Source organism: Artibeus jamaicensis, unplaced genomic scaffold (assembly GCF_021234435.1).
Source record: "Artibeus jamaicensis isolate MK-2021 breed Jamaican fruit bat unplaced genomic scaffold, CSHL_Jam_final contig_373, whole genome shotgun sequence".
In the NCBI taxonomy this organism is placed as follows: Eukaryota; Metazoa; Chordata; class Mammalia; order Chiroptera; family Phyllostomidae; genus Artibeus; species Artibeus jamaicensis.
The window spans coordinates 1,382,424-1,395,852 of NW_026521807.1; the positions used below are offsets into that span (position 1 = coordinate 1,382,424).

At 40.8% G+C, this 13,429-nt stretch overlaps 2 protein-coding genes across 4 annotated transcripts in view; one reads left to right on the forward strand and one right to left on the reverse strand.

Annotated features, from left to right (window-relative positions):
• The window catches only part of IQGAP2 (IQ motif containing GTPase activating protein 2), a 279,666-nt gene that overhangs the window by 205,370 nt on the left and 60,867 nt on the right, over window positions 1–13,429 (forward strand). For all 3 annotated transcript variants that reach the window (XM_053664428.1, XM_053664429.1, XM_053664430.1), the window contains exon 14: window positions 10,146–10,236. In XM_053664428.1, coding sequence (XP_053520403.1) covers window positions 10,146–10,236 — 91 coding nt within the window. The remainder of the gene's footprint in view (window positions 1–10,145; window positions 10,237–13,429) is intronic.
• Window positions 1,248–6,838, reverse strand: F2RL2 (coagulation factor II thrombin receptor like 2). Its single transcript, XM_037143718.2, has 2 exons — window positions 6,663–6,838; window positions 1,248–3,609 (listed from the first exon to the last, which is right to left on the reverse strand). The coding sequence occupies exons 1-2, from the start codon at window positions 6,724–6,726 to the stop codon at window positions 2,543–2,545; spliced, it is 1,131 nt and encodes a 376-aa protein (XP_036999613.2). The 5' UTR covers window positions 6,727–6,838; the 3' UTR covers window positions 1,248–2,542.

Below are 13,429 nucleotides of genomic sequence, written 5' to 3' on the forward strand. Positions count from 1 at the left end.
ATTTTGATTCTTCACACAATGACATGGATGCTGTAAAGGGTCTTTATTGGCCATGTTGTTCTTGTTTTTCAACCTGAGTCTATGAAATAGGAAGCTCTGCACATTCAAAAATAGGACACTTAAAATTTTTTATTGTTTTGATGGTCACTTACAGAGTATAATGGCTAGTGCACATTTTTGCAGACTTGAAAGTTCATGTCAGCAATCTTTCACGTCCTTAACTACTTCACCTCCTGTCTAATCCCTAAACTAAGGGAAAGACAGTCATTTACCCGCAGGAAGAGACTGGGCATTTATAACAAAACATCATTTTTCCAATAAAAACTGTATTTAAGAAACATAAATAATGGATGCCCTTTAAACTTCTAAATGGCTTTGAGTATATTCATAGCTTAGCTTCCTTACTTTTTTTACATGTCCAACCAAAAATGATGCTGTTGGTGTCCTACATAGAGCCTTGCTTTCTCAGTATGAATTGAATGGGCTTCCATGCTGTTGAGAGGCTTTGGGATTTTATTCCTTCATTCCCTTAGCCACATCATATGTAAAGCATGAAGCTGGGCCCCACAGACCCTGGAAAAGCTTCGGCCTGTCTGGGGTTGCCACCGAAAGCACAAGGAAGGAAGGGAAGGAACTCCTTTTGTACTGTATATGGTACTTAAGTGTTTACAGAATCCACATTTGTATATAAGTGAACTATGTATAAATACTGTAATAAAAATTCAGCCCTGACCTGTATGGCTCGGTTGGTTGGAGGGTTTTCCCATCCACCGAAATGTTGTGGGTTCAGTCCCTGGTTGGGAGCCTACAAGAGGCAGCCAATCAGTGTTTCTCTCCCCCTTCACCACATCCTCTCTTTCTAAAAACAGTAGCAAAGTGTCCTCAAGTGAGGAAAAAATTAAAAATAAAGATACAATGAAATGCTTTGAAAGTTCAGATTAGAGAAGTGAACTTCTAGCTTGAGAATCAGGAAAGAATGGTCCTTTGAGGACTTCAAGAGATGGAAAGAATTAAGGCAAACATGTTAAAAATAGCTTTCCAGCTAGAGGCACAGCAAGAAGAGGAGAAATCACATCACAGCAAAGCCAGAGGTTTGGCTGTATCTACATCACAGGCAAGGCTTATCGGAAAGCAAAATTAGAAGGTTAGCCCTGAGTGCCGAAGTATTTATTTTTTATCCCAAAGCTGTGGAGAGTCCAAGGAGGTTTTTGTGCTGGTTTTATTTTATCCTTTGTATTGGTTTCGGGTATACAGCTTAGTGACTAGATAATCATATACTTTACACAGCATTCCCCTCGATTTTGTTCAGTACACCACCTGGCACCATACACAGTTATCACAATATTATCGGCTATATCCCTATGCTGTCTCTCCATCCCCATGACTGTTCTGTAGCTACCAACTTGTGGTTTTTAGTCCCCTCACCTCTTTCACCCAGTCCCCAGTGCCCCTCACCTCGGGCAACCACAGTCCTCTCTCCGTGTCTCTAAGTGTGTTTCCACTTTGTTTCTTCACCTGTTTGGTTATTTAGCTTCCACTTATAGGTGAAATCATATGGTATTTTTCTCTTTCTCTGATTTATTTCACTGAGCACAGTACCCTCTAGGTCCATGCTGTTGCAAACAGTAAGATTTCATTTTTTTTTATGAACAAATAGTATTCCATTGTCTGTAGGTGCCACCACTTTTTAAAAAGGTTTTATTTATTTGCTTCTAGAGCAAGGAGAAGGGAGGGAGTCAAGGAGAGAAACATCAGTGTGTGGTTGCCTCTCGTGCCCACTACTGGGGACCTGGCCCACAACCCAGTCATGTGCCCTGACTGAGAATCAAACAGGTGACCCTTTGGTTTGCAGGCTGACACTCAATCCACTGAGCCACACCAGCTAGGGCATATGTGCCACAGATTTTTTATCCACTCATCTCCTGAGGGGCACTTGGGTTGCTTTCATGGTTTGGCTACTGTAAATAGTGCTGCAATGAGCTGGGGGGTTTGAGTGAGATATTGAAACCAATAGTTGAGGAAGAAAAATATGGCTGTGGCCCCCATGAAGTGGAGGGGAAGAGAATGGCTGGAAGGCAAAGATGGGACTAAGACAATGGGTCCTAGTGATTTTAAAGATCAAATCAGCGGATGAGGCAGCCACCAGCATGAAAGTTGAAGGAGGCAAAAGAATCAAAAATGATGCCAGGTACATAAAACTGAGATCTTAGCTTCTCCCCATGCTGTGTCATTGTCCCTTTTCCCACTCTCCATCTACAGGACAAAGCTCATAGAGTAGAGAATATGGAGATATAAAGAGCTTGAAGTCCCCCAGTCAGGCAGATGTGTCAGTTGCCGTAAAGAGAGTGGTGATGCCTTTTCTCCTGTACTGATGTTCTTACAATACTGGTAGTGTTTTTTTAAAGCTAGTGCTTTTGTAATATTTTATTCTGAAGCACTGTCTCTTAGGAGCTCAAAAATGGAGCTAGAGCATAGAGCTCTTTGCACTCATGCTCATGTTATCCCAAGAATATATGTTTTCACAAATGGCGTTCCTTTTTCTCTAAGGTGATTTCACTATTGTAAGGTAAGCAGTGGAGTGATCTGGGGCTTTTGGCATGAGAAAATAAAGGAATGGATCTAAGCAACTATTCAGACTACCCAGGCACAAAGCTATGCGATAGATAAAGTATAAACCGTCAGTGTTATAGTAGTTGCTGGCATGGTGGATAATAAGTATGATATTGCTTGGAGCAAAGCAAATAGTAAAAATCACGAGAATGAGGAGACTCGCCTTAACATACCACAACCACCTATTGTCATATGCATTAAGCGTCCGAATGATGGTTGTGTAGCAGTAGATAATGACCACAAATGGAATTAAGAATCCAAAAAATGCCAAGGAGATGAAGTAGTAGAGTTGGAAGAGAGATGAAGATGCACATATGTTGTGGACGTCATGGCAGGTGGTAATGTCCCTGTGAACAAGGTAATACTCCTGCTTCAGGATGAAAAATGGCAGCATGTATAAGAAAACTGTTGCCCAAACCAACCCACACATTATCAAGGCATAGGTACGCTTGGGCAGCCCCCGGTAAATAAAAGGATGGACAATAGCTAGGTAGCGGCTGATGCTGATGCTGGCGAGGATCAGAATGGAGCAGTACATATTGCCGTAAAAGATGACTGTGGTGGCCTGGCACAAGACCTCTCCAAATACCCAGTTGTTCCCATTGAGGTGGTAAGCTATTTTAAAGGGCAGTGTGGCACAAAAAAGAAAGTCTGCAATGGCCAGATTGATATAGAAGATGGTCGTGCAGATGGATCTGGTCCTGAAGAAGAGCATCCACAAGGTCACTGCGTTGGCTGGTACACCTACCGCGAACACCAGGATGTAGATGGCAGGTATCAGTCTGGTACTTAAGGAGCTGCTCAGATACCCCACGGTAGCATTATTCACGTGGAGATTTGAAACGCTTTCTTCAGGGCACTTAATTTTTACATTTGTGGTTTCTGCCCAGTCTTCTATGGCGGAAAAGGGGATCTCTTCAAAAGTATTCAGGGGAGCTCCACGGAAGGTCTTAATAAGTAACGTTGGCTCTTCCAAGTTGTCTGTGTTGTTTCCCATACCTGTCATTAAACAGAAGTATTAACGTGATATTTTGGTGAGCCACATCTCTGGTTCAGAAGTCAGTAAAACTAAATGTATTATGCTACACAATTTATGTAGTTGTAAAATTTAGGGGTGTTTTTATTTTTAAAAAATGATTATAGATCAGGCAGTTAAAGGCATATCATATGCCCCAGCACCATGCTGGCCAGTGCAGGAGCATAAAGTAGATGACAACTCCCAGCGTGTAAGGGATTTATATTACTGTTGGAGGAAAACAAATACCACACCAGCCCATTATAGGCCAACATCACACTGACTGTACACTGTATAGTCACTCAGCCAATAGCTGACAGATTTAGGTGTTTGAGCAAAATGCCAAGGAAAAGATGAATGTAGCAAAGATGAGAGAGGTTCATAAAGAGATGGAATTTAATAAAGGAACAAGATTCTGATAGATGACGAATGGGCAGCGGCATAGTGTGGGCTCTAATGGGAGCTAGGAGTGTCAGATAAGTTAATTCAACAAGTGCTTATTGCCTATTTTATTATATACAGTTTTTAAATAAACTCTGTCTCTGTCTTCAACTCTCAGACAAGTGGAAAAGTTACACAAAAATGCATTGTATTATGCTAATAAAGCTCATTCTAGAGATAAAGTTGAAAGATTAGGTTACAGCAAAATCTCTGAAAGGCCCTTTACCTAAGAAATCATGTGCCCATTGGTAGATGCTGGAGTTCTACACAAAATATTACGAGCACGCAGATGGCCATTGTGGTGGACAGCGTAAAGATGCTCCAGAGTTTCTCTCTGCTAATGCCTGGAGCCTGCAAATGTGTTACCTTATATGGCAAAAGGGACTTTGCATATGTGAGTAAGGATCTGGAGATATAGAGAGTATCCTGGATTGTCCAGGTGGCCCAGTGTAACCATAAGAGTCCTTACAGTAGGGAGGAAAAAGATCAAAATCATGAAGATGTTATGCTGCTGGCTTTGAAGATGGCAGAAGCCATGAGCCAAGGAATGCAAGTCACTTCGAGAAAAAGGCAAGAAAACAGATTCTCCTCTAGACCCTCCAGAATGAACACCGCCCTATTGTCTCCTTGATTTTAGGACTTGTAACCTCCAGAACTATAAGATATTAATAAATGATTCAAGCCACTAATTTATGGTGATAATTTATGGTGATCTATACTTAGACCTTTTCATCATTATATAATTTTTCTATAAGTTAATCTTCGACATGATTAGAAAGTAGATTGCCTCAAATTTCTGTTAAGATGAACTTTTATGCTGAATTTAAACTTCATGCTTGTCCGTTTAAAATACCATTTCTCTGCCAGTTCCTTTTCACGTGACCTTTGAATTTCTACATGCTGAATACTTGAAGCTGGTGTTCAGTAACGTGGGTCTCATTCAAAGCCAGTTTCGCTTCCTGTTTTCATCTCTACCAGTTGACCTCCAGTGAAATTGAAGCCTCCTTCATAACCCTAAGAGTGCACAAACTGAACTGAGTGTGTAACAAAGAGGGAGGGGCAGGAAGATGCTCAGGTGTTATTTAAGGGAAGACAGATTAAAGAAAAGGACAGAAAAATCTGGGAAGTGGTGGTGGTTTGTGCCTGTGTTTGGATGTGAACTGTGAGGCATGCGGAGGTGTGTTATATGTCACTCAAGTTCAACCACACAAACCCTTTTGCTCACTTTTGAGTTTTGGAAAATTCTTGTACATCCCCCAAATAGATGTGCCTTCCAAGGTCGGCACAAAGCTGGAAGATGGGGGCTGAAAGCCCTGCTGCACGAGTTCTTTCCCTTCAGGATCTGAGGAGAGAGCCATTGAAGCCAAGTGTTTGTCAGTTTTCAGAAAATTCCCGTGATTGAGCAAGATATCATGCCAAAATCATGCTAATGCTAAACACCAACTCTGAAAAAGTCTTGAATCCATTTATCGTGAGAATCCCAGCTGATTGATTCAGCATGGGCACGTCTTTTATTCTCCATGGCCTGGCTTTCCTTAAGAATAAATAGCACTCACTGTTAACATTTTTAAAGATCTTCTGAATTCTTTATACAGGTTTTCATTTAGCAGAATGATTCTAACATGTTTTCCAACCCAGGAAAAGGCCTTAAAGAGGCTCAGGTCCAAAGGAAGCGGACTCCAACCGCTTTGCATTTCTCCCCCACCCTCCTAAAGAAAGCAGAGTCACCGGCTTGAGACCCCACCCACATCTTGAAGGAACCACCTCCATCCAGAAGCCTTGTTTCTTTTGCTGTTCTGCTGCGTGGACTCATCCACTCCAGAAGTAGTAGTCACTCTATCCCATTCCTAAGTCCCACGCATGCTGCTGTCCACAGGTGCTCTGAGCACTCTTTTCAGTGATGCGAGCTGTCAGTTTTAGCGACACTCCTTTACAGAGGTTTGCGTGTTGTTTTTTTGTTTTGTTATGGTTTTTCCCTCCTTGTTGATCCCAACAATGTGGACTGGAGTGTGACCTAACGGTAAAAGCTGGAGATGCAGATCTAGCCCAGGTTGGTTAATTTGGGAGCAAGCAGAAAGTTCCAGGCTCATAAAAATCACATATAAGGGTAGAGAGAACTAAATCTTTTGTACCACTGAAAGTCAAAAAAGGCATTCCATTAAGAAATACTAATTAATTAGCATTGCTGATTATTGAAAGAAAACCGCTTGACCTCTCACAGTGCCCCTGTTTTCCCCTCTGGCATCACCAGAAGGTATAAACATAGGATTTTTTAAATCTCTTTTTAAAAGTTCTGTGTTTGCTGAATCAGAGGAAATGCTTAGAAAATGAAAAACCTCTCACAAAGAAAATCAACTCGAAGTAATTGGAGAGGTCTAAAATCGTGACTATGCCAAAGATTTCGAAATATAAGTAGAGAACACTTAGTCTTTAACAAGGTTTAAATTATAGCTATTTACTTCCATGGTGCCACCTTTTAATATCTAAGATCAAACTCTGCCTTTTAGGTTGCAATTTGTGTGAAATACGAAGCCAGTTAGTTTCAGTGACGCAAACCAGCACCTCCTTCCTACCCTGTAAGAAAAGAAGCGCTTACCGCTCTGACAAGCAGTGGGTGAGAGAAGCATGACTGCGGCAGCTGCAAAGATGAGGGCCTTCATTCCGACGACCTGAGTCCCGTTCCCAAACGTTACCCAGTGTGGAAGGCGAGGGAGCACGGTTTCACTTCCTCTCTGTGTGTTAACAGCAGATGGAAATCTAGTGCTCTCTGTAGAACTGTGTTGCGTGCTCTGCAGGCAGAGAGCTTGCTCAGGTCGTCTTCCTGGAAGGGGTGTGACAGCACCCCTGTGTTGGTGTGCGTGACTCATACTGAGCCACTGTACACATGACATGATCCTGGAGAGAGTCGTTTAACTCTTACCCACCCCAAATAGTCCCTTCTGAATAGATGCTGTAAATCCCTCCCGCACACTTCTGTGCCTTGAAAGAATGCAGAGCGTGTACAGTCCTTTGTAGAAGCAAGCTGAGAATGGATGCTGACCAGCAGTTAGTTTTCACTCCGTCCCATTTTTCATTTTATACATTTTAAACATGGGGTTCTACTTAACAATTAGCTTCTACTTAATAATAATGAACAATAAAAATTATCCTTTTTAAAATTATCCCACCTATTTCAAATCTTAATTCTTAAACTCACTACATGATTATAAATTAAATAAATCATGGGAAGCAAACATTTTTGTGAAGTTAAAATTAATTGCTTGATTACTCTGAAGATTCACACTGGCCTGAATTTGTCATCAGCGCTTAGCCAGAACTTTTGCTCATCATATTCCAAGCCATTCAATAGGGTCAGCTATTAAGAGAGGGTGGGGGAGGTCATACAACAGTATTTGATTAAACTAAAACTAAAACCCAACATTGAAATGCAGAGGACTCCCTTTACTCCATGGGTGTTGGTGAGCAAGTCAACAATAAGTTTTTTTTTACTTGTGGTAAAATATACATAACATAAAATTCACCATCTTAACCATTATGAAGTGTTAACACATTATTAACACAACCCAGTAGGGTCAAATGTATTCACGTTGTGTAACATATAAGCTTTATCGAGTAATATTATGGAGGGTATGATTTAATTTGTAGGAAAAATACTGCATTATAACAGATTTTCCTATAATTAAAAAACTTAAGGTGAAATGTTAAGCCAGACAACCCATTTTATGGGCCTGTTGCCCATAAAATGCAGCAAGAATAAAAAAAAAATACCCATTTCACATGGGACTCAAAGGCTTGAAAAATAAGCTAGGAATGAATTGATCTGTGCAAACTTTTTACATGTGATTAAATTGCACCACACCAAGTTTACAAGCCAAAGTCACTCTTTAATACTTCAAGTACACAGCATATGGTAATCCATACTGAGATAAAATGCTATGTTATTATAGAAATAATAACCAAAAAACAAAGTATTGAACAGAGGGTACTTTTGTATTTAAATTTTTCTAGGAGTTTATTACTTGATTTGTAGATGGCCTAGTTTCTGGTCACTTAATCCATTTGTAACTCATGTTGAACCTGGCTGTTGAGCTGGAAGTAGAGCTGTGGCCATCCTGTAAATATATTTCCATTCTTCTAGAGAGCAGTCGAAGAGGGGGCGTTACATTAGTAGGGTTTGGTTTTTACTCGTGATTTTTTTTTAATACTTAGCAACTGTTGACTTGAATTCACTTGATTGGCAAAGTCTCTCTTTTGTTTGGCTTTTAAAATTAATCCCACCAGCTTTGAAGTAGGATTGTAGCTTTCTTTTTGTCTGGGTAAAAGTTTGTGTGGCACATCCGTTACAGTGATAAGTTACGAAGGGATATGGAAAATACCCTTCAAAAAACCTGAGACATCCATCAATGACCTTGTATACAGCTTAGGTATTAGGCTGTACCTTGTGAGTGCGGGCTTTCTTCTGTCTGGGAAACAGAAAAAATAGTTACTGTTCCCTTGTCTCTTCATTCCTCCTCTAATCTTCAACTTCCCATTTTAATCTTCCCCATTCATCCTGCCCAGAAATGGACATCTTACTAGCGCTGAGGGTTCCCATATGGCAGATCTAGCTGGAGATGACTGGGGAAGCAGGTGCCCAGCTTTCCGCAGTGGTCTTTGTTAGCCCCAAGGTTGCAGGATTGATATAAACATTTTTATCTCACTCTCAGGACCCCTTCCACATGCACTATCTCATGTCAGTGTCTGACGAAAGCAGGGTTGAAGCCTCCAAGGTGCTGCTGAATGTTACTACTCCTGTCTGCTTCTGTTCCTCCCTGGGTCCTAAAGGACGAAGGTGGTTCTCCATGGCTCCGATGAGCTACCTTCTCTTCATCACAGTTGTGCTTTTGGGGACACTTATTTCTACACACAGGCAAAGTTCCCATTTTTAAAAATGGACTGTCTCGTCCTCCCCCAGAAATTTGATTCCTACTGATAAAATAATCCACTCACAATCTAGGACAAGTTTATATAAAATCCAGTTGCTGTCTGGAAGTCTCAGTTAATTATCTTCCAGCACTGCACCTGTAGCGAGGTCATCAGAATCAACCCAAAGGTAAAAAAATTTGAGTGAAATTTAAACAAAGGAAGACAATTCAATACTTTTTTATTGGTGCTATCACTTTCTTTCTGAAACTAGTCTTTTCTGCCCCTTTGTAACTCAGTACCCCTACTTACTCTGAGTTGGTCCCATCTTGGCTATTTCTATGTTGTATATCTACAGTCAGTGCCCTAATCACATTGTATTATAATTATTTTTTGATATATCTGTGTCTTGTGCTAAACTGTTAGCTCCTTGAGGACGGTCACTATGTTTTTGTTTGATTTCTGTTTGTTTTCATTTTCATCTTTGTGTCCAATAAATATTGGTGTCATTGTGTTGCCCTCAAGCTTAGAGTACCCCCTGGCACTCTGGGCCTCCCTGGGAACCACAGGGACAGAGGGACAGGGGGATTGAGTATCTGGTGAGGATAACCAGAGAAGTCATTTTTGGAGGAGGGGGCAGTTGAATTAAGGCCCAAAGTGATAAGAAAAACTCACAGCCAAATAGCTGGGTCAAACATTGTGATGTAACAGAGTCTGGGTGAAGGTCTAGATCAGGGAACAGAGGAGTGTGAGGTGAAGCCAGATCATTAGATGCCCACAGTCCATGGCAAAGTTTTGTTTGCTCCCAACCTCCAGGAAAAGTCTTTGGAGAAGTTCAGGCCAGGGAGTGCTGTAATGAGATGTCCATTGGAAGCAATTGCCTGGTTCTCTGTAGACCACTGTGGTAGAGGGCAAACCTGAAAGTAACTAAGGCAAATAGGAGACCAGTGCTGTTCAGGGGAGAGGCACTGGGGGCTGAGCTGAGGATTGGCCAGGGAGAAGGGAGAAGTAGTTGGATTGGGGTCTTTCTTAATAGTTCATACAGCATATGGCGGACCTTGGTGGTTGCTAAATAAGAGCTTATGGAAATTATCATAAAATGGCTCTTTAAAAGAAGTAGTAATTCTATTTCATCCTCATGGACTGTTCTTTTTCTGTTCTCTGTCCATATTCCCAGGATCCTGAGAGTGCTTCTAACATTCTTTGGCTGGACGAGATACAGCACGCAGTCTGCAAGGCCAACTCGGATCAGGACAGAGCAAAGCAATGTAAGCCCTCGCCTCCTCCTGCTGGCCCAGCTCACCTTGCTTGTATCTGGTTATGCTTCCGAATTTTTATATTAATTAGTTTTTTAAAAATATGTGACTTTTAAGTTCTGAAGAGATTTGGACTTTCCTACCAATTTGAGTTCTTGAATGCATACTTATACAACAATTGGATTTGTGGGTTGCACTGTTTTCAATGACAAGGCGCTGTCTCCAGCAAAATCTGAAAATGTGGCTGAATAAAACCCATGAAGCAAAAATGGCTTCTAAACTCCCAGATTTATAGTTTTATCAAGTCCTTTTTTAATCTTAATTCTTAGGAAACTAGTCCATTTCTGTTCAATATATGTCCATCCTTCCATCCATGTTTTTCACTGTATTAGGGTTTTCCTGAGAAAGAACTACATAAATATTTTTCTCTGGAAACAACTGAACTACAAAGATGATAGATAGATGATAGATAGATAGATATTTGTGTCTATCTACACAGATAGATCAGTCTATCTGTTTTTCTATCTATATATACATCTATAGATATATACATCTATCTATAGATGTATATATACATCTATAGATGTATATATAGATGTATATAGATAAAGTGTATATATACATCTATCTATATACATATATATACATTGAGAGAGAAGAAGGGAGATTTATTTTAAGGAATTGGCTCGTGCAATTGTGGAGAGGCTGGCACATTTAAAATCTACAGGGAGCCTGGCAGAGGCCAGGTGGCAGCACTTAGTCACCAAAACACATGTGGACATGACCCTATGACAGACAGGAGAGTCAAAGCAGTAATCAGCACAGCCTGACTCACAGAGACCTGTGGAATCAGCTCATTGAACGTGTTCCTAAAAGTGAAGCAGACAGCCTACTAAATTCTTTTTTAAATTTTTATTTATTTATTTTTAGAGAAGAGGGGAAGGGAGGAAGACAGGGAGAGAGAGAAACATCAATCGGTTGCCTCTCGCATCCCCCCAACCTGGGACCTGGCCCACAACCCTCGCCTATGCCCTGACTGTGAATCAAACCAGAAACCTTTTGGTTCACAAGCCAGCATTCAACCTACTGGGCCACACCAAATAGGGCTAACTTTTTACTTGTACAAGTGGAGAAGGATTCTAGGTCAAGTGAATAGAAGTGTTATTTGAATCATAAAAACAGAAAGTCATGGCCCCTCAATCAATTCCCAGACTTGAGCCAGTTTATAGGCCCAGGACCCCTTGAGGAAAAGGAAGGCAGGAGCTGCTTGAGAAAGGACTCTGCCGCACCACGAAAACTCTATCTTTCTCCCAGGCTTCCCCCAAAGAGACCTACAGCCTCTTATCATGGTGGCTGTACTGGAGGAAAAAACGCAATCAGACTGTTCAGGGGTTACTGAACCCTGGCTCTGAACTGACACTAATTCCAAGAGACCTAGAATGTCACTGTGGTCCAAGCAGTCCGAGTGGTGGCTTCTGGAGATCAGGCGGTCAGTGGAGTTCCAACTCAAGTCGGTCTCACAGTGAGCCCAGTGGGTCCGCAAACCCACCCTGGGATTTCCTCCAGGTCCAGAACGCATACGTGGAAGAGACGCACTCCGCACTGGCAGAATGCCCACACTGGCTCAAAGGAGAACTTTTAAAAAATTTTTATTCTAACCTCTCTTTTCATAAAGAAATATTATAAAAATTCACTTGGCAATGTCAGCAGCAGGACTGATAAATGAACACTCTACATGTATGAGTAACCTACATAAATTAAAATAAGATTCCTAAAAGTCTAGTTCATTAAGCTGTCCATTCATAGCACAACTAGAATCTATCCTGTTCTATCAGGTCACAGATTGCTATTGAGATGCCTTACTCTTACTCCAGACATACACTTTTAAACTGTGGGAGCATCTGGGAGAAACATCTGGTTTTTATTTCCTTAGCCAGGAAAAATATGTGTATTTCTCCAACCTGAACTTTTATACCCTTAGGATCTTTGAAGTCTTTTTGTTCTAATCCTTAAGAAAAAGAAAATACAATTGAGATATGTATGTAAGTGATTTGAATTTAAATATAAAACTGAAGGCAATGTAGTTTGAAGAAAAACTTTCAAGAAATTAGATCATCCCGTAGACACTCAAGTAGCCTGAAAGGGTTCCAGTTTTTCTCTTAGAGATCAAACCAATTTGGATACTATAGTATTCCTTTTATTCTGTATTCTTCTTACATTTGGCCTGCAAATGTTGATGCTGTTTTTTTACATGAGACTCATGATTCCATTTATTGACTGTGAAAGTCAGAGGTCTCCTCAAATGTGTGACTTTGTACTTTGAACTTGCACACTTAAAACTCTGCCTTCTGCCTCTGTCCTATCCCTTGGAAGAGCTAATATAGTTTCTTCTATGGTATAAAACAACCAAAAAATGCTCTGAAGATAAAGCAATATCGATGCTGACACTGAAATAGAAATTTTTCAGTGTTTTAACATGAACTTAATCTTACTTTTAAAAGCATTTTTCATCCTCTGTATGAAGACTTGAAACAGATTCTGGCCACATGTTGTAAGCATCAATCCCATTCCCAGATAATTTGATAAAAGAAAATGTGTTGGCTTACAGACTTGACCACAGGCAAGGTTTAAAAGGGCAGAGGAGCTCGAGTCTTTTTCATTTTGGCCCAGTGTTCATTTTCACTGGAGCATCTTGTTTCTTCAAGTGGGTTTGTCTCTACTTGTGACTCCACAGAGCGATGTTTCTCAACCTTTTTCCATTACTGCACCCACCGGAATCTTTCTAAACATTTTCTCTGATTGGTCCTCATCCTGTAACTTGCATACCACAGATGTATTGTATACCTGATTATATACCATAGGTAGATCTGTGCTTTATACATCAAAAGATGTTTTCACCTCGTTCCCCCAAGAACCAACTGCATGCCTTAGTGAAAGCCTGCTGGTGCGTGGCTTCAGATGCAACACAAACATGCTTTTGGATTTCCTAGATGATTTATGGGAAGTTTCTTAATTGGTTCTTAGCAGAAATATACCTGACTTAATGGAGATCATTTATCTGACATCCTCAGCTATCTGGAATGCACACCCCACAGATTAAGCCAGAAAGCAATCATATAGATGTCAAGAAGCCTGCGTACTGGAGCTGATTTACTCTGCTCATTGGGGGCCTCTTGGACAGACACTTGGAGCCCATTTATTTTTA

Coding starts and splice junctions, on each gene's coding strand:
- F2RL2 (XM_037143718.2), bottom strand. CDS start 6,726: ATGAAGGCCCTCATCTTTGCAGCTGCCGCAGTCATGCTTCTCTCACCC. Junction 3,610..6,662: donor ACCCACTGCTTGTCAGAGCG/GTAAGCGCTTCT, acceptor GTTTAATGACAG/GTATGGGAAACAACACAGAC.